At 40.0% G+C, this 25536-nt stretch overlaps 1 protein-coding gene across 1 annotated transcript; it reads right to left on the reverse strand.

The window, feature by feature from the left end:
• On the reverse strand, positions 1–25332 carry CYP4V2 (cytochrome P450 family 4 subfamily V member 2). The gene is made up of 11 exons (XM_069977707.1): positions 24986–25332; positions 21322–21434; positions 16682–16767; positions 15604–15794; positions 12151–12220; positions 11455–11581; positions 8361–8555; positions 6929–7031; positions 6279–6413; positions 5910–6089; positions 1–4631 (listed from the first exon to the last, which is right to left on the reverse strand). Exons 1-11 carry the CDS (start codon positions 25182–25184, stop codon positions 4456–4458), a joined length of 1575 nt encoding a protein of 524 aa, XP_069833808.1. The 5' UTR covers positions 25185–25332; the 3' UTR covers positions 1–4455.
• Positions 25333–25536: the final 204 nt, after the last annotated feature.

Below are 25536 nucleotides of genomic sequence, written 5' to 3' on the forward strand. Positions count from 1 at the left end.
TTATCGTTTCTGAGGAGACCCACACAACATGTTTTATTAGTGAAAAACTTATTAGATCAATAGATATGCGAACGATCAGCAAACTACAAACGATAAGATTTCAACATGTTGAAGGACAAAAATGAACCATTTTTCATTTGTCATTTGATTGTTGGTTATTACACAGACAGATAATTGTGAATTTTTAAACGATAATCGCTCCGAGTAATGATGAGTTTACACAGTGAGATTTATCTGACAGATCCTTAAAGCCAAGAACAGAGTATACACAGAGAACAGGTAATAAAGGAAAGACTGAGATTTCTCCATTTCTGCTTTGGCTTCAAAAATCTGTCAGATAAATCTCTCTGTGTAAACGCACCCTAATAGATGCCTTTAGGTTGGACACCCAGTATCTGGAGTATGACAGCCTCCAGAGTCTCCACTGATACTGTAGATTATGTTGGTAGAGATAGGAATCGGGCATGATGGATTTTTACTGCCCAGCCCAGTCTATGTATGGGGAAAACAGGACAGATAATCACTGGTCAACAGCCAAAAAGGTTCCGACATGAAAACAGTTGAACTTAACTAATTTCGGGGTGCTGAGATCGAGAAAATGATGTTCAAATTTAGAAATTGTCTCTAATTTTCAAGATATAGACGTACTTTCTATACTTCTCACAGCCAGTGATACAATACTAGGAAAGGTTTGCATCATCAGTATTGCATCATCAACTGGTATATTGCATCATCTTAGAATGACCAATAGTTAAGATATAAGGCTAGGTTCACACTGCGTTTTTGCTATCCGTGTTTTTCATCATTTTTTTGCGAAAAACGGATGAAAAAAAAGATGCATTTGTGTGCATCCATTTTGATCTGCTTTTCCATTGACTTTCATTATAAAAAAAATGGATCCTTTTTTTTTTTAACGGATACAAAAGTAGTGTCAACACTACTTTTGTGTCCGTTAAAAAAAAGGATCCGTTTTGATCCTTTTTTTTTTTCTTATAATGGAAGTCAATAGAAAAATGGATCAAAATGAATGCACACAAATTCATCCGTTTTTCATCAGTTTTTTGCAAAAAAAAACGGATAAAAAAACGGATTGCAAAAACACAGTGTGAACCTAGTCTAAGGTATTGGGGTAAATGGAACCCATCAATGCTTGCAGATTACTGTTATCAGAGACAATCCCATGTAAGAGAACAAAAGACATGTGTAAATGCACCGAGTAGCCACTGAATAAGGACCTACATTCCAGAGTTTAATAAACATAATTAATTTGTAAAAATTCTTGGATATGCCTGTAAATTGTAGTTGATTTCAGATAGAACTAAGTTTCCTATGAAAATATTTCAAAAGTTTATGAACAGTAAACTTGCTTCCTTATGATTGCAGAAGTAATAAATATGTCGGCTATTATACTGTATTCTATACAATTCACAAAACAGTAACATGAGAACTCTTCAATATCATAGAAACTAGAGCCAATTAACATTTTTCCTTGTGATATTTGAATTCAGCACATAAAAATCATTAAGAAATGGATAATTTTATTTCTGAAACAAAAAAACTTTTAGCCAGCAATAGGTGTATTATTGAACGTCATTAGGACCTAGGAAAGCAATGGCTGAAGTTCAAAGGAAATGATTCATCAAAAAGAGACCCATCATAGTTGATATTTGGAGTGACCTATATATATATATATATATATATATATATATATATATATATCACCTTCATGTTGATATGCCCTAGTTGGTAACTGTATGCAAGTGATTGCATGTAATATATTACCTGCTATAAGAGCAGATCATCAGGGAGAAAGACATCTTGTTGCATATCCAACAGCAGCTTTCTGTGATGTTGCTCATTGCTCATATGAGAAGCCTCTTATAAAGTCTCTTATAAAAAGTCTCTAGATCTGTTTTTGCAAACACTGTTGAAACACGGCTGGTTAATGCGGCTTCTGTGCAATCCCACCCCAAGTGTAGATGTAATAACATTCTAACCATATATTTTTCTGTGTGTACATGCTTTTTTTCTAATTTAGTGTGAATTTAACCAAACAAAAGTTAATCCAGAACAGCTAAAAAAAACTTTTTTTTCCATGTATTTGCATTCTACGGGTCATTGCCACCAGGGGCGTAACTACCAATGTAGCAGCCATAGCGGCTGCAATGGGGCCTGCCACATCATGGGGCCCAGTGGCCTGCTCCTGCAATACACTGGGCCCCTTGAGCTGACATCATTTGCAGCACTTGGTGACCTCCCGGGCTCTGAAAGGTGCCATTAACTGCAAGCGCTCCTGACGAAAGACGGCAGTTATGAAGTTATGACTACACTTGACGTCTTAGTGGCAAGCCGGGAAGGGGGGCCCAATCCAAAGTTTGCTTTGGGGCCCAGTCATTTCCAGTTATGCCCCTGATTGCCACTAAAAATTACAGTTAATTACTGAGATGTGAATTAAATAATATATTACAAAACTTTATTGGAATTTTGCATAATAACCATTATCATTAGGAATGAGCGAATTTAAAGTGCCAGCAAAGCTTATAAGCCGGCTGCCTTTGAACTTCATGCTACTCTGCTTCGGGTGCCTGAAAAAGCTGGACATAGTCCTCGGAAACTTCTTTCAGGACTGCTTCCAGCTTTTTCAGGCAGCTGAAGCGAAATGGAGTTCTAAAGCACCCGGCTGCATTATCAAGACTCTTACAGACAATTGGTGGTATTGTAGTATTAAAGAATAACTTCAGGTGAGTAAAAATGCAAGACCTGTATGTTATGGTTATAAACTGTACATAGTTCTTTCTCTGTAAGTTATACTATACTGTGTGATTGTATGTTAAGGTCACTTCTTGTCAAACTCTCTCCCTCACATGTAATTTATTAGTTTTTATGTCATCTTAGTAGGCAAAGAAATGAAAACTGATAATTTGCTGTGGGCAATAAGGCTAGGTTCTCTGCTCAACGTTTTGTGATAAATGACTGTCCTGCTGTATCAGTTATGATTTTTGCAGGCAGTAAAAGAAATATTAAATGTCATGAGTAATACATACAATGTCAATATCAAACTCAGATACTAAAGAGATATTCAATCAATATACTGTATTCTCTTCATTACAAGGCACACACTGGACTATTTACAAGTATACCGGTATGTGCACACAACAGAATAAGTGAGGAAGTTCAAGCGAAATCCCCACCGCAGACTCCATTTGAAATTCTGCCTGTCCCATTGATTCATTGGTATTTCTCAAGTGCAATCCGCCATCTGCCCAAAGAATTGACATGTCAATTGTTTGGGCACATGATGGATTGTGCCTGACAAAAAACCATTTAAAGTGGTTGCCAAAAAGGTAAATTTGAAAGGTATGAGATTGTGATAGGTCCGAACTCTGTACCCCGTGCCGATCTCTGTATCTGGCCCCCAGCTCTCTGTTATGAATAGAGCCACAAGTACAGCATGTGACCCACAGCTCCATTCATTCCTAAGGAGCCACCGGAGAGATCTGAGCAAGCTGGAAGAGTGCCTATTTAGCTCTTTCGGTGGCTTTATAGGAGTAAATAGAGCTGCTGGAAAGAGTTGAGTAAGTTGGAAGAGTGCTTACTTGGCTCTTTCAAAAATAATGAATAGAGCCACAGGTCACGTGCTATACCCACGGCTCTATACATAATGGAGAAGCTGAAGATATGGAGATTGGCCGGAGGTACAGAGGTCAGATCCCCACGATCTCTTACTTTTAATTTCTCTTGGACAACCTTTTTAATCAATGGGACAGGCAGAGTTTCAAGTTCGTGGCGGGGATTCTGCTTGAAATTCCTATTTCCGAGTGTAAACATACCCTAAGGAAGGTTTTACACACCGCTTTTTGGAATCTGTCACACTGAAAATACAGTCTAATCTGTGACCAGCATATTATAGAGCAGGGGGAGCTGAGCAGATTGATATTTAGTTTAATGGGGAAAAGTTACAGGATAACTTTTCATTTATTATGTAAACATCTGCTTATTCTATGTTAAGTAGTTATGTGGGTTGGTAAATACAGTAATTGTCAGATATCTGTTTAAATGCATCTAGAGAGCTGACAATGACTGAGTAGGACCGCCCCTGTGACTACCTAGCTCAGAATGAGCAGAGGTTTATAAACACAAATAAAAAGTTATACTGAAACTTTTCCCACAAAACTATTTATCAATCTGCTTAGCCTCTCTTGCTCTATAACAAGATGCCTCCAATTTTACTGTCAGATTCCGTTTAATTCAATGAGGGCCAAAGCCCATGGTGCATCCAGCAGGAAGGATGAGTATAAGTTCTTCCTTTATATTTTCCATTCCATGTTAATCCAATTCTGGCTTTGGCTTAAAAATTTAATGAATGAATGAAGGAATGAAAAATAGTCACCAAAGCCTTGTATGAAACAACCAGATTCATGTGTCGTGATCACACATAGGGTTATCCCACAAGGTTTATTGCACAGATCTGGGTATTCTTTTTTGCAGCTCAATCAATATGCCATCCTGTGGGCGAAGAATGAGTTCTCCCACCAGACAGAGGTCATCACGGCTCTGGCTTGCTTTTACAGTAAAATTTCTCAAAATGGCCGATAACACCACTTTTTCCTCCATTAGAGCAAAGCGTTGGCCTATGTACAGCAAGACATAAGCAAGAAATAAACATAAGTAACTTCAACAATATCAACACAAAACTTTTTCAATAGTACCGGGCCTTTACTTGCAAGGATCCCCGGAAATCAATGGTGAAAGGAATTATATCAATTACATTTTTAAAGAATGACTGTACTAAAAATGCTCAACTGCATAGATGCACAAGAGAGGGGCTCCCCTCACTCCCCCCGGCTTGTCACAGCTGCCGTCTCCTACAGCTATACAGTATAGTATTTCCAGTCTGTAAGTAATTCTGTCTGCCATCTGCTGGTGAATGTGATAGATATACAGTACACCTTTCATCCGCAGATGGCAGACACTTGATGTTCTGTGCTGTTTGACATGCTTTAAAGGGCTATCGAGCCTGTAAAACAGAGGCCTATCCAGAGGACAGGGCATCAATATTACACTGGCGTTGGTCCAACTCCTCGAACCCATGCAATCAGCTGTTTGAAGAGGCTGCGGTACTAGTGCGAGTACTGCAACTTATTCCATGTTTAATGCTGCTCATCCCTGGATTTGTAATAAATTTAGTAGAAACAGTGCAAGGAGCTCTAATGTTGTCCTGTTCACTTGAAAAACACTGCAGATCTAATATTAATGGCTTATAATTTTTACGGGCTGGATAAACCTTTACACTTGAGTCAAGTAAGGGGCCATTTACACATCTGCAATATACAGTATGGTCTGTAAACAGACATCATGACTAAACATCATGATTTCTTATGATGCCACAAATATTTCAGTATCACAGTACCGTGAATATTTGAACAGTTCCTGAATCATGATGTCATGAGGTCTTGTCTGCAGTATACAGTCCATGCAAGGACCATATATTGCGGACGTGTGACTGTCCCCTAAAAGACCATTAAAGCACTGGATAAACACATCTTTTCAACTACATGAAGAATTAAAAGGGTTATTCAGAGTTAGAAAAACACAGCAGTTTTTTTCACAGAAACTGCACCAATCTTTCCACAGTTTGTGGGTGGGACTGCAGATCAATTCCATTAAAGTGTATGGAAAAAAGTTGTAATACCACATTCAAGTGTGGTGTTGTTTTTGGATGCTTTTCTAACCTTTGATAACCCCTTTAGAGGCTGTTTTAGGAAGTATTTTTTATTGTTGTGTTTAGGCGGCTACTGAGAAAAAAGGAATGTTACACTTGCAATCATACCGCCACCATTATTACAGACCATTACTTTTGGCACCTGTCTGAGCATAATAATAAAACTATCATTTTATTTCCCGCTTACCAATGCAATTCCTGAGTCCAGCAGAGAAAGGTATGTAAGCATATGGATTACGTCCACTTGCATTTTCAGAGAGAAATCTTTCTGGCTTAAATTCTTCAGGTTCAGGAAAATATTCTGGATCCCGATGCAGAGCATAAGGTACAACCACCACACTCACACCTTTTGGTACAGTCAAACCTCCTATAGTAACAAACATAAACATAACTATTTTAATTTCATATATAGACCTGCATCTTACTAATTCTCATATCTCACAATTTTTCTAAGATTTATCAAGTTAAAATACCTACGAGTACAAAAAAAGTTTAATCCCACTTATACGAACATTTTCTGGATGATGAACATTCCCACTAAGCTAAGGTTCCTTACTAATAGTGCAATCTTCAGTAGTGGTCCGAGCAAAGAATGGCACGGAAGGATAAAGTCGAAGAGCTTCTTTAACAACTGCTTCAAGATATCGTAGCTTCTTCATATCATCCATTGTCACTGGCCGGTCAGACTGACCTAAAGAGAATAATAAAGAGAATAATACAATGGAAACTGCTTGAGGACACAAAAAATGATGCATTGGTTGTCACATCAAGATCTGAGGAAACGTTCAATACCTTTATTAAGTGAGCATAGCCGAGAAGAGCAATTTCTGTCAGTTATGTACAGATCTATTCCCACCCATAAAGTTGCCTTCAGCATGGTCATGGCTGGTGTTGTGACAATTTAGCTAATGGTAATGGCTGATGTAGTAGCCATATGTAGGGATTTTAGTAAGATAGAGTATGCTGACACTGAGCAAATGTGGCAAAATTCCCTGCCTGTCTCAGTGTCAAACGGCGTCTATATGGGAGAGTTCCAATCTCCGCTCAAAGAATTGTCCACCACAATTGCTCAGTGTGAACATACCCTTAGTTACTAATTACTTCCTTACTGACTCCCCCCCCCCCTTTGCTAATTTTCTAAATAAAAAAAAAAATTAGAAAATTTCTGAGTCTAGCTAAGGAATGCTTTTTAAACATAGATCTTACCAAATGCATCATCCAGCTCCTTGTGTACCTTTTCCTGAATTTCAGGATGGGATCCCAGTAAAAACAACGACCAGTTTAGTGCAGCAGCTGTGGTATCATGTCCCTAAAAAGAAATGAATGTTAATGTCTTGTTGTACCATGATATCATTGACAAGTGAAATCTTCAATAGTCAGAATACAATATTAATATTATATAAATTTAAAGCATCCATATCATTTAAAAACAAACTTCTGACATCTCAGAGACATTGTGTGGATGATTATTATGCTGCTGAAATGCCAATAGAAAGCTCTGCCATGAGAGGCCATACATGTAGCTGCAGAATTTCCTGCACATATCACTGTTAGTGCCCCTCGTATCACTACTAGGGGTGACTGACTGTCATATGCAATGGCCCCACAAATCATCACACCAGCAGCTGGGGAAGAGTCATGCTCTACAGCAAAGGCAGGATTGAAGTGCTCATCATGAGGCCTCCATTAGTGTCCCTTGTATCATTTCTAGGGGTGACTGACTGTGGTATGCAATGACCCCACAGATCATCACACCAGCAGCTGGGGTAGAGTATTGCTCCACTGCAAAGACAGGATTAAGGTGCTCACCATGATGCCTCCATACTCTAACCTGTTATTGGATCCCATACAGATTTTGTATTATTGATGGACAAAAAAAAAACTAAAGGGGCATTCACACATTCTGTAAGTACGCTCCATGCACGAATGCATGGACCCTAGATCACTCGCTATGGATTCAGCAGCTCGCCCCCACTCACGGCCGCGCACATCTTCACCAGTCCCATAGACTCCATTCTATGCTCAGTCAGATTCTGCTGTCCCCCTGAAGAATGAACAGGTTCTACTAGTGCATAGAATGGAGTGCATGGCACAGGCGGCGAAGATGCGCACGTCCGTGAGTGGGGTCGAGCTTCGGAATCCGTGGCAAGTGATCCACCCGGATGCCTTAGTGTTCACATAAGGGAGCTGCTTGTGTTTGTCAGCAGAGTAAATTATACTTTTTGTCACTAGTCTGTCTGGGCTGTCAGGAGCCTATTCGCTTTGTGTGCATGCCCTCACGTAACCCCTGCTACTGACGTCTAATAGTGCGTAAGTGTCAAGATCAAGAGGAAACCTTAATCCAGCGATACAGTGTTTCAAGCAGACAAAGCCTTCTATATGTTTGAAACGAAAATGTATCACTGAATTAAAGTTTCCACTTGATCATGATTTCCATGTGAGTACAACATTCCTTTTCTCTTGTAACCCATTAACATTTGTGCTTCACAATAATTATGCTTCCTTTTCTGTACAGCAAGATTGAAAACACTTACATCTTGTATGGTATATGAGGGACTCGAGGTATAAAGAAGTGTTGGGTGTCACATGACATTTCTTCATTTAAAAAGGCAATAGTACAGTAATACCATGCTTATACCTCAAACATGAATGTATCCACTTCTTCACGGATGTCCTTGTAGCTCAATGTATTGCCTTCCTCATCAGTTGCTTTCAGAAGCAAATCTAAGAAGGCACTTCTTTTTTTTGTTTTCTTAGTTTCTGTACTGTCATCATCTTCTTGTTCAACACTGTCCTTAGCATTCTTTAGTTCTTGTGCTCTTTCTAAAATGGTCTAAAACACAAAAACATCCAAAATGATTTTTGTGCAAGCTAAGTAGTTTTGCAGATGTATATCGGGCTTAAAATACCCCCCCCCCCCCCCCCCCCCCAAAATATCCTTACATTAGAACACTCAAAATAATTAATTCACTGGGTGTCACAGTATATACCTCTTGTGGTCAAGTATCACAAAATCAAGCTGGTAATCTCACACCATACATCTTTGGATATGTTGAGTATAGAAACAAGTTAAGAGAAAACACATCTGTACTATCTCTACACAGCTGCACATTAAAACAAATTTGTAGGCACTCCAAAATCTATTGGTACCAGTTTCTGGTGTCCGGTTCCAGGGTCCAAATATCTCCTGGTGCAGTCCCTTTGATAAAAAAATGTTTTTTTAATCCGACAGCATGGTGTCAGCAGATGGGGCCTAGAGCATCTGTGCCCTAGGTCAGCAGCATCACCCTCTTCTTCAGCAGTGCTGCTGCCCTAGGGCATGAAGGCTTTAGGCCCTGGCTCTTTGACACCATGCCGCCAGATTTAAAAAGTGTTTTTTTTTTTTTTTTATAAAAAGGATGGAAACACTGGACTTGGATTGATGACAGCAGCACAACAGTACCAGCTGTTTAAGTACTGTTGATGTTTATGGGAACCCAACCCATTAAAAAATTAAACCTGTGAGACCTCAAAGTGACGTTTACAGGGCACCCTTGGGTATGGACACCATTTATTTGGATTGAATCAGATTTGACAGCCGATTCTACTGAACTTGACCTGAAGTGATTTTTGGAAACTTGCTTATCATTGCTAAACCATGTAGGATTTTATATAATTTTGCTACAACTTTCACTATACGGGGCAGTCAGGCTACTTACATCTGTTTATCCAGAAGATCACTACAGATTCAGTGGAGACAGACACTAATAATGATACCCAAAAGTGTTAATTAGAAGCAAGGTGTGGGATCCCACAGTTAAGTGTAAAGTTCTCTCTTCAGTTCAGTGGTGATATAGGTAGCATTCTATAATTTCGCCACTAAGTGTCAGTGTTACTTTTGAACTTTATGTGTTGCACAGCTGAAGTAAGCAAAGGGTCACTGTCATTATTGTACCATGTGGTCTGTGCTGACCTATAGGAGATACTCTCTCTTCTTCTACCTATATCTGCTCTCCACGCACACACAGCCCCTGGGGAAGTAACTAGTTAGCCCCGTGTACACAGGAAGTCAGTTCAGTGTGGTTTAGTGTGTTAGTGAGTTCAGTCTACATGTGTATAAAGCAACCGGAGATAATCAGTTTCTCCAGTCTATCAACTATAACTACTATGCAATGCTAGACACCACAAGAGGGAGACAGTCGGGGATAAACCCAGCCCACACCGAGAACCAATCTACAAAGTGCAGGGCGGTATCCTAATCTACAAGAGGAACTAGACTGGATAGAACAAAGATAGCGGAAGGTCTACGTATTCTGTCTCGCAGTGCAGGTGACAGGGAGATCCTCTGACATTTAGCTTCACCTAGGTAACCACGGCTGGGCTTGTATCACCCTATTAGGATGGAAAACTCAACACTTTAGGGCAGAAGGTTGTCACGCGTTGGTCTAAACACAGGTAAAAGTAAACTTCTTACTCTCAAGTATTTCTCTAAAGTTACGGAAGAAAGAGCACAGTACAACTTTGGGTTGGGACTCCCTTGACAAACTCCTCTACACTGCTCCACTCTACTCTACAAGCACCACAACAGCTGCCTCTACTGTATTCAGCACTTTCAAGTATCTCTGCAGCACAGACCCGGTTGAGCTCTATTACCTGTACAAAGAATATCTAGTTGCTGCCAAAGTGTTCTGTATTATTCAGAGACTGCACAGTAAAGCTGTTCTATTTATTCTCTGGAACTCAGTCATCTCTTCCTTTGCACCAGCACCTATACACATCCACCACATACTTTGGGTCATTTTTCTCCTTTCTGTTGGTGGCAGTACCAATAGTCCGGGTGGGTCAATTGCCACTCAGGACTACCGTGACAAGAGCCCAAGGGACCCATCACAGCCTGGCAGGTCACTGACTATATTGTGGAGTACAGCCAGCAACAACAAAAAGCAGGTACTAACATCACAACTGGTGTCTCGACACTTACATCACTGTCTGAGCTGTACAACACAACCGACCAACCACCACAGAAGTAGCGTCACTAGTAACAACACAGCTCATCAATGGTTGAGTACCACAAAGGCATTCACTAAAATATTGTGGTTTAGGGTCTTTTTAGTTAGACTTAACCATTAAAAAGTCTTTCAGATGGTGCAAAGATTGTGCAGCCTAGGCCACAAAAAGTATCTCTAGGTCACTTGCCTCACTATTGCAACATTGCACCAACAATGATTTTTCAGGCCACATGATCCAAAGAATGAGCGATTTCTTGCTTCTCAATGATTACCCTGCCTGACTGATATTTCTTCCATGTAAAGGGACCCTGTGTTTATCTTGGCCAGATTCTCTAAATGTGTTAGACAATTGCAGATAGTGAGATTCGCTCCCACTAGTACCACAGACACTTTTAGGCAAGGGCTACACAGTGACTTTGGTTGTTTGACAATATTGACTCACTGTGACTGCAATTGACTCACTGTGACTGCAACTTGTCAGTTACAAAAATTCATTCTTGATGGATTTTTGGTCTCAAGTTACCTGTAACTTGGCTACCATAAACGTCATTGTGTGCAACTGCAATTTGCTTGCGACTTAAATATTTACCAAATAGCCAAGTCACAAATATAATAAAGTCATGTGATGGCAAGTTGCAGACATGTTGCAGAAAATATTTCGGTTGAGACTTTCTGTTGCGCAGTCATTGTGCAGCCATAGCCCTAAATCACATCCTAAACAGAAGGTATGGCGACATCACTAACCTCATCAGTGAACGAATGGAGAATTCTCAGATTTTTGTCATGTCTCCTTCCAGACCTTAAATAGGCATAAATAAAATCTGGCCACAGCCAGGGCATCTTCTGGCGGCGATGTATTAAATCACTCATCCTAATAGAAAAGATAAAAAAAATTAAAGATAAAAGTTAAACAGATGGACATTAAATTACAAAAAGTAAAAACTAAGATAAAAGTGCATTACCTTACATTATATGCTGTATAAAATGTATCCAACCAGAACTAGGAAAGCACCAATCCTATTGCATTATGTAAATTGTGTGATTTCTCTATAACACCAATATGCCTGGAAAGACTTCTTTCAAGTTCACTTACTTACCCCTCTGTAATCTATTATCCACAGCCACTGCCCACTACTGCTTTCACTACAGATGTAACAATCCATATAATAAAGGGTGGGTAGGACCAGTGAAACCAGACCTGCCTTCTGGGAACTGTTGAATGGAAATTGTTGGATAGCTTTGCCTAGGTTTCCAAACAAATGAATATACTGAAAAGGAGGTAACACCAACTAGAGTGGGTGTGGATGATAGTATATGTTATTTCCTCTGACTTCTTTATGTAACGTGTTAATGTATTTGTGGGTGATTTTGTTTTTGGAAAAATAAAAGTATTTTCTAAAAAAAAAACAAAAAAAAAAAAACAATCCAATAAATACTTACTCATAAATAGCTTTTATATATTCAGAATCACTGTTGCTCTGTGCTTGAATTTTTCTTCCCATAGCTGTCTCTATAGCATAGAAAAGGAAGAAAGATTGATATGCTATGTCCAAGAAAAAAATAATACCCACTATTCTTACAAATTGCACCCGATCAGGTTATGCAGATATATTTACTGTAACTGTTGGCTATTACGCTTGATTGACATCATAATTTAAATGACTGTGTATACATGTTTACATATTACATAAGTCAAGCATTTCTAGCATTTTAATGATTACTCTTACTATAGCTAATCCCTTTGTTCATGTGTATAAAAGGGGTTGTTTTAAAATCAACTGGTGTCAGAAAGTTATACAGATTTGTAAATAGGATGCACATTTAAACAACGGGACAGAACAACAAAGTAGTTGCAAAAAATTTCTTTTCTGTTTTTTTTGTGAGAGCTTTATGCCATATGTATGAATTTTCTTACGATAAAAAGAGAAATTTGTTTGCAACTACTTTTTTTCCTGTCCCGTTGTTTAAATGTGCATCCAAGTATATACCAAGTTAGCGGCCCGGTTCGGGGCATAGTCACACAGTGTGATAAACACCAGCTAACATTGTATTTTCTGACAGATTTGTAAATTACTTCGATTAAAAAAATAAATAAATAAATAAATATATATATATATATATGTGTGTGTATATATATATATATATATATATATATATATATATATATATATATACAGTCTTCCAGTACTTATCAGCTAATGTATGCCCTGAAGAAAGTGGTGTATTCTTTCCAGTGTGGTAGAGTGGTAGTAAATCCCTATAGAAAACCTTTCATGCTAAGCGTATTGTGTACTTTTTGGTCTACAGTCTTAATTCTTTAAGGAGAACCTATTTTTAATTATGTTAGAGCTCAACACTACACTTATTATAGGAAATGCACATAAAGTGCTTCTTTACCCCCATTTACTAAAGCATGCAATCTTAATTTCCTACCAAAAAAAGCGGGAGGGGAGAGAGACCCCGGGTGTTTAGTGACATGTGAATTATCATCCCGGCGGTCTGTTACCCCTCCATGCACCGGAGCTGTCATCCTCCAGTAAGGGGATTTAAGGGGCATCTCTGAGCCAGGTAGATTGTGCAGGCCTTGATGAGTGGAGACTGGGTTTCTATGCTCCCTCAGCTCCCCAGGGAATGCAGCATCAGCAGCAAGACCCTGAGTAGAAGTGCCATGTGGAGCAAGATGACAAGCGCTACACTGCCGGTGCCAATAGAGAGCAGGACGTGGAGCAGGAAAGTGTCCTCTGCGTCTAGCTCTCTATCCACTCCGGCTGTGTAGCGCTCCTCACCTGGCTCCACATTGTGCTTCTCCTCAGGGGCTCGCTGATGATGCTGGTGACTGCATTCCCCAGGGAGCTGAGAGGGCAGAGGAACCCGGTCTCCTCTCACCAGTGTTCTGCACGATGTGCCCGGCTCAGCACTGCCCCGTATAACCCCTTATCAGATGATGACATCTTCAGTGCAGGTAGAGGAGACAGACCCCAGGGATGATGATTCACACGTCACTAAATCCCGGTGGTCTGCCTCCTGTCCTGTATCGGAGCTTACCGTGCTTAATGCTTCGGTCCCCGCCGCAGCATAGCACAGCCTATACCAGACTGCGGGACTCCCGCTGGAAGTCATTGTACCCTGGGTCTTGATGCAGACAAAAGGCCCGTCCCAGCTGCTGAACTGGCCGCTCAGCCAGTCCACATCATGACTCATCACCTGGGTCGTGACATGGACACCACAGAGATCCCAGAGCCCAGTGGGGGTCCCGCGGCCAGTCCTGCTGCTCACCGAGGGTACAAGGAGAGGTAAGTTTCTAATTATGATAAATTTCCTGTTTCTCCCTGCAGGATGCCAGTTTTTAGTAAACACTAAGCCTCTCCTTTAAGTTTTGCTCGTGTTTAGAGTAACTTTTATTGTTAAAGGGGTTATGCGGTTAAGTAAAATATATGTTGAATCACCCCCCTTTCCTGGTGACCAGCAATTCATTTCAAATCTATAAACAACCAACACAGCACTCAGAGCTGTACAACTTTTCCACACTATTCGGACTCCATCAACTCCATAATAACAACAGTCTTTATAGAAAAAAAAGTGTGGCTAGAAAAAGAGACAGATAAGGTAATGACATTGCACTCAGTATTTGGACTGTGACATGTTCATGCATCAGCCTGTGAGCATATGTTGTACGATATACCAAGAATAAATGGCAATGGGATGAAGCTAAGTGGGTACAGTATGTGTCTTCTCTGGTTAGAGTGACATGCTATCACCAAAAAAAGCTGGAAGAAACAAGGTATAGTCATACATTATGGTGTAAACATTTTTCTAGCCACATTTTATTCCCTAACAATTCATTTCATACGTGTCATTACCTTTTCTGTCTCTTTCCTCCATTTTGAGCTGCTGCTTTCTGCTAAAGACATAGAAATCTGTGTGAGAGCTGCTGAGTCCATCTCTGCTCTCAACCCCCTCCTCCCCCTTCCCTTCCAGATGGCTGATATAAACAAGTCCCTATCTGCAACATTGTAACTAATCACATTGAATTCATCAGCAACTTAACCCCAAATTACAAAGAAGCTACAATGCTGCAGATAGATCCTGCCAGAGACTTGTTTACAAAAGCGGTCTGGAAGGGAGGATGAAGGAGGGTTTTGAGAGCAGAGATGGACTGAACAGCTCTCACACTCTTTTTTGCGTTTTAGTAGAAAGCAGCAGCTCAAGACTGAGGGAAAGAGACAGATAAGGTAATGAATTGAACAAGGAACATGAATTGAATGAATTGTTACTCTCCAAAGGGGGGGGGGGGGGTGATTCATCATATATTTTACCTAACCTAACCGTACAAGTTATATTTTTGTAAATAAAATCTAACTATAAAAATTAATATAAAATATTTTAACAAGAAAACCTCTTCTGTTTTGGACAGTTTCTGTCACTGACAGAAATGGCAACAGAGAGCACCATGTCAGGCTGGAAAGGACAGCATTTTTTTCTAGGGAGTACCCCTTTAAGTGTTTTAATATAGTTTTCTTTTGTTATCTGTAAGAAATATTGTAAAACACTAATGATTTTATGAGTTTATGTAATCCCCCAGCTGAATCTTGAGGTCTCATGAAGTCTCAAAAGCAAGAACCAGTGTGATCAGTAACTTTGGACATGTCTGAGGATATATTAAGTCTAATAGTCTGTAAATCCTACATACAGTATTTTGAACCAGATGCAAGGGGCAACAGTCATCCTCTTTGTTAAACCATCTAGAACAGAGTATTTCATTTATCTATAGGGTTAAGAAAAATCAATAAAAATTTAAATTAAAAAAAAAAAAAAAAAAAGAATGTAATATTCAGAAGGTTGCCACAGCAAGATAGAAAACTTAATCAGGTCTTTATCAGGTCTTTTGCTTACCACATATTATGTCCAAAGCGCAAAGAGTTACATCCATAAAGCAGTTAAAAGAGCCTTTTCCTGCACGGCCATTGAGCTTCTCCACCAATACTTTTGATTGCTCATTCATAACTTCCAGGAATTCTGAGAGAATAGCAAAGTGGAATGAAGGTGTTATCATCTTTCTTCTGGAACGCCACTTTTCTCCAGTGCTGAAAGTATTAAAAAAAAATTTATAGAGAAATGTGATCTAAGAAAAAAATGTGATACCTAATTGTAGGATAACCCCTTTAAACTATTTGAAACCTTACTTAATCTTGCAGTTAACAATAAGACCACTAGATGTCCTCAACAATCCTGTTTTGAAAATCCTTTCTTATAGAGTATGTATGCTGACTAAAATGTGTACGTGTACTGTCAGGCTATCTTTTTTTTTTTTTTTTGTAGGTGTTTGGGGTGGTTTTTAAAGGGGTTATCCAGTACTACAAAAACATGGCCACTTTCTTTCAGAGACAACACGACTCTTGTCACCAGTTCAGGTGTGGTTTGCAATTAAGCTTTATTCACTTCAATGGAACCGAGCGGCAAAACTCCGCCCGAGCTGGAGACAAGAGTGCGGCTTTCTCTGGAAGAAAGTGGCCATGTTTTTGTAGTGCTGGATAACACCTTTAAGATCTGTCATTGATTTCAATGGGGGAAAACCACGCTGCTTAAAGGCAGAACCTCATGTATTTTTCAAGCAGAAGAAAAATTACAAAAACAAAACAAAACACAGAGCTCCAATTAACATTAAATCAACGAGTCAAGCAAAAACAGCAAGTTTATCCAAGGGAGAAGAGAAGATGTGGACAAAGGGAAAAAGTATGAGTAACTGAAGACAAGAATTCTAAAATCTGGTTTAAGTCTCTTAGAAATCCCTCTCCTGTTACTGCAGTGATTGGAGTAGACAATTCTAAAGATTTTCAGGTCTTATGGTCCCCTCTGGAGATTTTCTGCGGGTGGTTAATCCCACAGTACACTACCAGATAGTGCCCTTGAAACTTTGCAGGTTGTAGCAAATAGCTATATAGGGGATCATGTATATAAACAGTATATTTACCTTGTTAGGAGCCCTAAACCAAGCCAAGGATGGAGGAACTTATAAGCAAATGATTTGTCCATGTGTTTTGAAGTGCTCAATATGGGCTAAAAAGAAAAAAAAAAAGAAATGTATAAACAGCATTATGGTTGATTTCTGTTCTTTCCATGTCTCCCTCCTCTCTAAACTGTCAATATAGACATACTTAATATTGGAGAATTACAGCACCCGATTGGTAACAAGGTGGCATGATAATATCATTCAGACTGCACTAAACTGCAGGGGCCCAGAAGTGTCCCAGTAAGGGACAGAAATAAGGTCCCTTCAAAATGTTGCTTTCATTGTCAGCTACTAGTAAGTAGGGGGAATGGAAACAAAGACACAATAACTTGCAGTGAGTAGCAGATGAATGAACAATATTCAGTTCAGTCACTTATTAAGGGGTTGGCCAATATAGTAAAATTGTTCAGTGTTCAGTATTAGTAAGTGTACTCACTGCACTTACTGACAACAGCTCCCTGTGTACCTGATAGCACTGATATGAGACACCCCTCCTCCCTGATGCCTTGCTCTATATGCTGAATGGTGATTCTGTCCATAAGATGGCTGAGCATGGAGGAGCATGTAACCGTGCCTTCCCCTTCTGGGTCCTGGGGTATTGTCACATGTTGTCCCATGCTCGGCAATCTTTTGGACAGAATAACAATTCAGCGTACAGAGCAGGACAGCACAGCCTGGAGGAGGAATACCTGATATCAGCCCTATGAGGCACACAGGGAGCTGTTGTCAGTAAGTACTGTGAGTACAATTACTGTACACTGAACAATTTTACTATTAAGAACTTGATTTTATCATATTTTTTGTTCATGATATATGAGCCTAAGGCAGTGCCATATGTACAGAACCCAGGCAGCAAGACACCATGTTACCTGGTAAGATGTATACACTGTATTTTCTGGCCTAAAAGATGACTGGGCATATAAGGTGACCCATGACTTTTATAAGGATTGTCAAGGGTTCGCCTTATACGCTGGAAAATGTTAACCCCTGCCTGACTGCAGCCCTGCTGCGGTCAGGCAGGGGTTAACTGCAGCTAAAAAAAACAAACAGTTAACTCACCTGTGACCCGTTCCTGGCAGCTGCGCATCTTCTGTCCTGTTCCCGGCCCAGGCAGTGTGACGTACACTGCCTGAGCCGGAGATCCCCGAAGCTCTCCCAGGCAGCCGAGCGTCTCATCGGGGAAGCTCGGAGACGCTCGGCTGCTGGGAGAGCTTCGGGAGAATGACAGAGGCTTCAGGAACTTCTGGCGCCTCTGTTATTCTCCTGAAGTTCTCCCAGCAGCCGAGTGTCTCCAAGCTTCTCTGATGGGATGCTCAGCTGCCCGGGAGAACTTCGAAGTTATCTGGCGCAGGCAGTGTACGTCACAGGATGGGGCGACCATACATGACCCCCGACTTCTAAGAAGAATTTTCGGGGTTAAAAAGTCATCTAATATGCCGGAAAATATGGTAGTTCTATTGAACAGAACAATATTTATTCAGTATTTCCCTCCCAACAGCAATGCTTTTATAAGTCCATAATACAGCATTCTTTCAGGTTCCATCAGAAATTGGAGGCATATGAAGGATTAATGTGGACCACATGCTCCTATGCGTGCTGTATTACAGTCCCAAACAGTGTACAGAGATATACTATATAATAGCCCTTTAGTAATGTATTTGCCCTACTTTAAGTGTATGCTCACGTTTCGGACTTGAAATCCAACATGTATTTCTTTAACAGACTCAACTCAGACAAATTTCTTTAAGTCTAAACCTTGAGTTGAATTGATGCTGTAGATGTGCTGTAGATTTCGTCCATTGGCAATCAATGGGCCTAACCCTCTGATCTCATCACAAATAGGGGAATTCCATTTATTTTTATGTAAGATTTGTATCCACCCTGGCAGCCCAGACATTTCTTTCTGTATGCTATTAGGGTGGTAGTAACCAGGGCTGGATTAAAGGGAGGGCACCCCACCACATAGGGGCCCCCACCAGCCCGAACCAGGCTGGTGCATCTATGGCAGGATAGGGAAACTCCATCCCGCGCCGCTCTGCCTCACAGGAGCTGTCAGGCACTGCGCTCTCCTGTGTCTAGAGGCCACTAAACACAAGAGAGTGCCGTGGGCACAGGCCCCATCAGGGGATGTCGAAGGGATGATGTGGCCCGCGACATGTAAAGTGACACCTCAAATCAAAGAAGATGTCACCTGTGAGTCACTGAATGACGTTTTTTTTTTGTATTTTTTAGAAAATTATTCGGTAGGGGTGCCCTGAATTAAAAAAAAAAAAAAAAAAAAAAAAAGATTAGGCTATATTGCTGTAAGCCATAATACCCACACTGCTTCTCCCTTGCAAAATCCCCCCCCCCCCTATTAACTGATCAATGTCTTTCATGTTTCATGTTCAAAAATCATTGGCCACCGGCCGTGCATCGCTACATTTAATAGTGATGTGCGACCGATGGCTGATCAAGCCTTATAATAGGCTCTGTAAGCGAGGGCCAATCTAGCAGATTGGCACTACTTACCCAGCATTATTAACACAAACACAATGTGAGAACACACCCTGATACTCAGCCCTCCCCGCTCCTGTCTCTAGAGCTTCGCATCTTCCTCTGCACTGCAGCCTCTAGTGACCATCACATGCATAACAGAGGAGGATGCTGATCCATACAGGGGTCTGTGCTAAGTTGCCTACAGTAAACTGCCATCTGTAAAGATCGCGTTATAGTTTATTTTTTCTGGGGAGGGGGGGGGGGGGAGTGGCAGGGCCTCCAACAAAATTGTCGCCTCCACAAACCTTAATCCGGCCCTGGTAGTAACCCATTCATTTAGAGGCATGCATGGCACCGGATGTGCCCTGTCATACTCTTGTTATGATGGTCCAATAACATGTCCCAGATGTTTAATAAGTATAGGGTCAATATTTATTTCCGAGCCCTGTAATGAATACTAAACAAGTCTGTACTCTATTCTGGCTGAAGATCTTTTCACTGCCAATGCTGTTGTGGTTCTTCATCCAAGTTCCAGCATAGCTGTGCACACCCACAGGAAAATATTATCTGCTTTTATGCAGCCTGGGACTGTGTGAGTCTGCAAACAAGTATCATGCAGCTGGTATCCAGGAAAACAAACAGTGTATCCAAAGCATGTAAAACTTAAAGGCCCCTTCATAACATAATTTTGTAGTGCAGGATATTGCTGGTACATGACGTGAAAGTAGTAAAAAAGTACAGTATACCAAGATATGTGTAAAAAAAAAACGTATACACATCTGTAGAGAGGCACCCACCCTTAACCATTTCATGACAAAAAAAAAAACCTTTTTTTTTTCCCTCCTTGGTTTTTCCTCCTTGGTTTCAAAATACCATATTTTCTCATCAATGGAACCATATGAGAACTTTTTCCAATGGAACCATATGAAACCATATGAGAAGATTTTTTCACAAAATGTACATGGAAATTGGCAAAATTTGGGTAGAATCAAAAAAGAAACAGCAATTTGGGAACTTTTGGAGGGCTTTGTTTAACGTTATACTGTTACCACACCTCCAGAATCCAATAATTGTTCAAAGACACTCAAGTCACCACATTTACCCATGAGTGGCAAAGGTTGTTTTCTGTTGTTGTGCATCAGGGAGAAGTCAAGACAATATCTGAGAACCAACCTCGCAAGATCGGGTGCCAACGTTTCCTAATGCACTGATTGTTCAATATATACTTCTATTATCCTTTTTCTACGATCATACTTTGTGATCTACATTGTATTAAACACTATTCAAAGAACAATTTAAAAAATGTAATTTTTTATTGTAAAACTTAAATATTTAGCTGCTTTGAGGTTAAAATATAATAAAGACACCAGGCTTACCTGTCTGTGTTACCTGTCAGCACCTTCCTGCTTGTGTCTCTGGGGTCCCTGCTCCGTGACTACCTGCTTAGCCAATCTCAGCGCTGTCCCATCTCAGCCAGTGATTGGCTGAGTGGGCTGTCACTGAGTAGGAAACACGGAGATTCAAGCAGGAGGAGAGGTAAGCATGGTCCCTTAATAGTTTTTTTTAACATCACATCAGCTAAACATCTACATTTTACAAAGCTATGGCACTATATTCTCACAACAGAATGAAAATCCACTGTGAGAATGGAGTGCCATAGACTTTAATTGTATTTAGTATTGCAGGGGATTTCACTACAAAACTTGCTGCGATGAGACATGTGTGAATTGACCCTAACAGAGGGACTGCACAATGCTACAAAATATGTTCTTTAATGTGCGTTCACACCTACAGGTGCGTTCACACCTACAGGATCTGCAGCTGATTTTCTGCAGCAGATTTCATTTAATAACTGAACACAGCATCAAATCTGCTGCAGATCCTGTAGGTGTGAACGCACCCTAATAGTTTTTTCCTCATTGGAGTGCAAGTGTTTACTAAAATGGCCATGCTAAGAGAGATCTGCTTCAATAGCATATTGTTAAGATCACCATAGCTCTTGCTAAACCAGTTTGTCAGCCATTACATAGTATTACCAACATCAAGGAATTTCTCATTTTGATTTTTTTTTTTTTAAACCTTCTTTGGGAGAAATAAAAACAAGTACCTATTATGTTAGTTACCTCTACAGTTTCTGCATGATATGCAATCACGAAAGGCATAGGACCAATCCAAAGTTTTACCAGTGGAAGGTGTCTCATCACCTCTGTGTATTCAATTATTTGTTGAAAGAAATCTGGAAAACAATAATGTTTATTTTAAAAACTGCAAACATAAAACTAACATTTTTCATGATGGTCTTAAGGCAAAGTGGATCATAGCAAAATGTGCCTAATATATGACTGTGGCGCCTAACTATATATGGCGCCTAACTATGACTGTGCGCCACACACTGAGATCTATGCTAGTGATGGGCTGGCGTAAATTGCTGCTATGATTTCCACTTAAATGTGTTGGTGTGTGGAGGACCAAGCCCCACTTTTTCAAAAACAAAGTGAGCGCAGAGTCCAAGCAAACTTTTATTAACAGAGAAACTTTATTAATACATACAAAAAAAGTTAAAGACTGCAAGCAGCCAAGGATTCAACATTTTTCAAAAAGTTTCATGGTTCAGCCATGAGTAATAACAAAACACAGTTGAAAACATGTTGGCAGTTTAACTAGCTACTGCAGTTTGTAACCTTTGTTTTCTGTAAGTATCAATGAAGGGTCTTCATTTTAAAAGTCTGGGCGCTGGACTACTACATTATACTTGTGTAATAATATGCACTGCTTATTCAAAAAATTTTTATCTACATGTATTATAAAATACACCACTCAATGCAATGGTATGCTCTTAAGATTACAAAAGTGCTACCTGCAAATACTTTACTTGTAGACTTTGTGCTGCCAGAATCATTGAAGCCAAGTGTTTACAGAAAATGGTACAGCAAACAGTAAAAGTAGGTAACAACATAAAGGTCCTATTGGGCCACCTTTATGAAAAGTGGTGTAATTGTATCCAATAGCTATGTTAAAGCTAGGCTACTTTACTAACATACTGTATGTTTTACTTAATTTATGACAGTACTTGTCCTAGTTGTTACATTTGTCACAATATTTATTATTTCCATTAACCTTATTCTGTAAAGTGCTGCGGAATCTGTGTGCACTATACAAGTAAAAGTATTATTATTATTATTATTATTATTATTATTATTATTATTATTTTTATTATTATTTTTATTTTTTATATATTTTTTTTTAAATATGTATTGCACAATTATTGAAATAGTGTTCTCCTGCATTAGAAATTGCTCATTAAGTAACTACCTAATATATCAGTAAGGGTCCATTTACACAGAAAGATTATCTGACAAATTATCTGCCAAAGATTTGAAGCCAAAGCCAGGAACAGACTATAAACAGAGATCTGGTCATAAGGGAAAGACTGAGATTTCTCCTGTTTTCAAATCCATTCCTGGCTTTGGCTTCAAATCTTTGACAGATAATCTTTCTGTGTAAACGCACTATAAGGGTCCATTTACACAGAAAGATTCTCTGACAGATTATGTGCCAAAGATTTGAAGCCAAAGCCAGAAACAGACTATAAACAGAGATCAGGTCATAAAGGAAAGCCTGACATTTCTCCTCTTTTCAAATCCATTCCTGGCCTTGGCTTCAAATCTTTGGCAGATAATCTGTCAGAGAATCTTACTGTGTAAATGGACCCTAAGGGTGCGTTTACACAGAGAGATTTATCTGACAGATTTTGGAAGCCAAAGCCAGAAATGGATTTGAAAAGAGGATAGATCCCAGTTTTTCCTTTATGACCCATTCCCTGTTCATAGTCTGTTCCTGGCTTTGGCTTCAAAGATCTGTCAGATAAATCTGTCTGTGTAAACGCACCATAAGAGGGCATAGCAAAAGAATTTAGCAGTTTTACTCCAGCTATGCATGAGAGGTCCCAATGACTGCACTGTCACACAAGAAAACACATGATAATAAGTAATGTCTCTTGCTGGAAACTGGGGTCCAGAAGTTTTATCGGGGTTATCCAGTGCTACAAAAACATGGCCACAGTCTTCCAGAGACAGCACCGCTCTCGTCTACAGTTTGGGTGCAGTTTTGCTACTCAGTTCCATTGAAGTGAATGGAGCTTAACTTAAAGGGGAACTCCGGATAAGAAAAACTTGTTTTCTATTAAAAGTACATTAAAAGTTATATAGATGTGTCAATACAATGTATTACCATATCTGTGCAGTTCTGCAACACTGGTAGCTAAAAAAAAAATGGCCTCTGTGCCAATCCACATTGTCTCCTGCTTCCACCTTAGGAGACAAATATTCCATGCCTCTGTCTGACATTGTGTGTGTTTGCTGAGCACAGGCTGATGATGCAGACAGAGGGGGCAGGGCGTGATGTCACAGGAGGCTTGGCTGGATCCCTCAATCCCCTGAGTAATTCACCATCTCTGACCGGCCAGAAGCAGCTGCAGCACTAATTTTACTGATTGTGATGAGTGGGGACTATGATAATCAGCTGAGCGAAAGCATTGCATTCTGCGAAATGCTAAACCAGGAAGGAGAGAAACACAATACAGTGCAAAACCCCCCAAACAAATGGATTTTTTGTATTTTCAAAACTGGGATAGACAGGTAAGTAATGCTATATGCAGAAGTTTCATTTCAGAAGTTTCATTTTTTTTTACCTCTACCTGGAGTTCCCTTTTAACCACACCTGAACTGGAGACAAGAGTGGTGCCATCTCTGGAAGAAAGTGGCCATGTTTTCCTAACACTGGAGAACCCCTTTAAAGCAGTTAGCCAGGATTAGAAAAAACACAACTATTCTCTTGCAAAAACAGCACCACTCATCTCCCCAGTTTATGTATGGTATTACAATTCAGCTCTATTCACTTCAATGAAACTGAGCAACAAAATCACACCCAAACTGAGGACAGGATAGGTCCTGTTTCTGGAAGAAAGCACCCATGTTTTTGTAAACCCGGATAATCCCATTAAACTAAGCACCTAAAAGCATGTTCCCATGGAAAAATCTATTACGGAACTTGGCAGAGACATACTTTCGGATTTTTGCTGGAGACTTTTGTTTTGTATGCCTTAGATTTTGCTGCAGTTTTGGACTCATTATTAACTCCATTCCATGGGGCTAATCCATGTCCAGGCTACCTGACGTGGTTGCCACATGGAAACTGCATTGATAAGAGACTGTCAGTCATTATTATGAACTACATGGATTCATAAATATTAAAGGTTACATTGCAGGAGTTATGAACAAGGTATTAGATAGTTTAGTAACTAAAGAGGCAATTACTGCTTCAGGTGAGAGTACAGATTACACAACACCAGTAAATACCAATGTACAGCATGACCTTTTACATGACCTAATCATACTGAAGGTTACAGTGAAGTTCATGAGACCAGCTGTACAATTCTTCTGATGCTTAGGTATAAGAGAGAAGAGCTGCATCCAAGCCAGAAATTGTGGGACACTAGCCAATCATATCATGTTGCAGCATATGTTAGCGTTTACTATATAGGTGTGCTCTATTTATTATAGCAGCATGGCTTACACTGCTATGTCATACAGGGCAGATGCAGAGCTAAGTTTGCTGCTTCTTGTAACTTATTACCTGTATGTAGTATTACATGGAATAATTTATCTTTAATATTACTTAAGGTGGATCATTGCAGCAAATAAAGCAGCTACAAACAGTTACATGTACAGTATCATTCAGCTCATCTGTAAAATCCCCACAGCAATGTGTTTCCCATTTATACTCTACCTCCACCATTTGGCTTCAGAAACAATGCATCCCCCACCAGTGGATAGTTGGGTCCCACTCCTGGGATGGGCCTCATTATTCTCCATTTCCGAAAATAGTCAGTGAAGAAAGGGGCAGTGGAGAAGAATAGGAGGCTCAGCAGCACAACAGCTGCAGTCACCCAGACCAGCAGATGGAAGTCTCCCTTCAGCAGCTCCATGTCTCCCTGCACAGCAATGCCAGGGTTAGACTGTTGTTGGTGATGGTGGTGAACGTGTCTCTTTGTGTTTATGTGAGCTTCTTCTGTTCTGCTTTCCCTGGTTGTAAACTCAGCCAGTCAGCATTCAGCCTGTGTTTCCTCACAATAATACAAGCTGGAGGGGCGGGCTGAAACATTGCTGAAAGACAGGCCTCTCCTCCAGTGTCATACACTCCTGTCTACAGTACACTGATAGCTCTCTATGCACAGGTACTGCCCTCCCCTGTGTCACTCATATTGCTTAACCATTAGCTTATAAACCAGAGGAAGTTCCAAGTAACAAGATCTGTAACAGGGTCTACAGCAAAATGTG

This window comes from Dendropsophus ebraccatus, chromosome 7 (assembly GCF_027789765.1).
Source record: "Dendropsophus ebraccatus isolate aDenEbr1 chromosome 7, aDenEbr1.pat, whole genome shotgun sequence".
Taxonomy (NCBI): domain Eukaryota; kingdom Metazoa; phylum Chordata; class Amphibia; order Anura; family Hylidae; genus Dendropsophus; species Dendropsophus ebraccatus.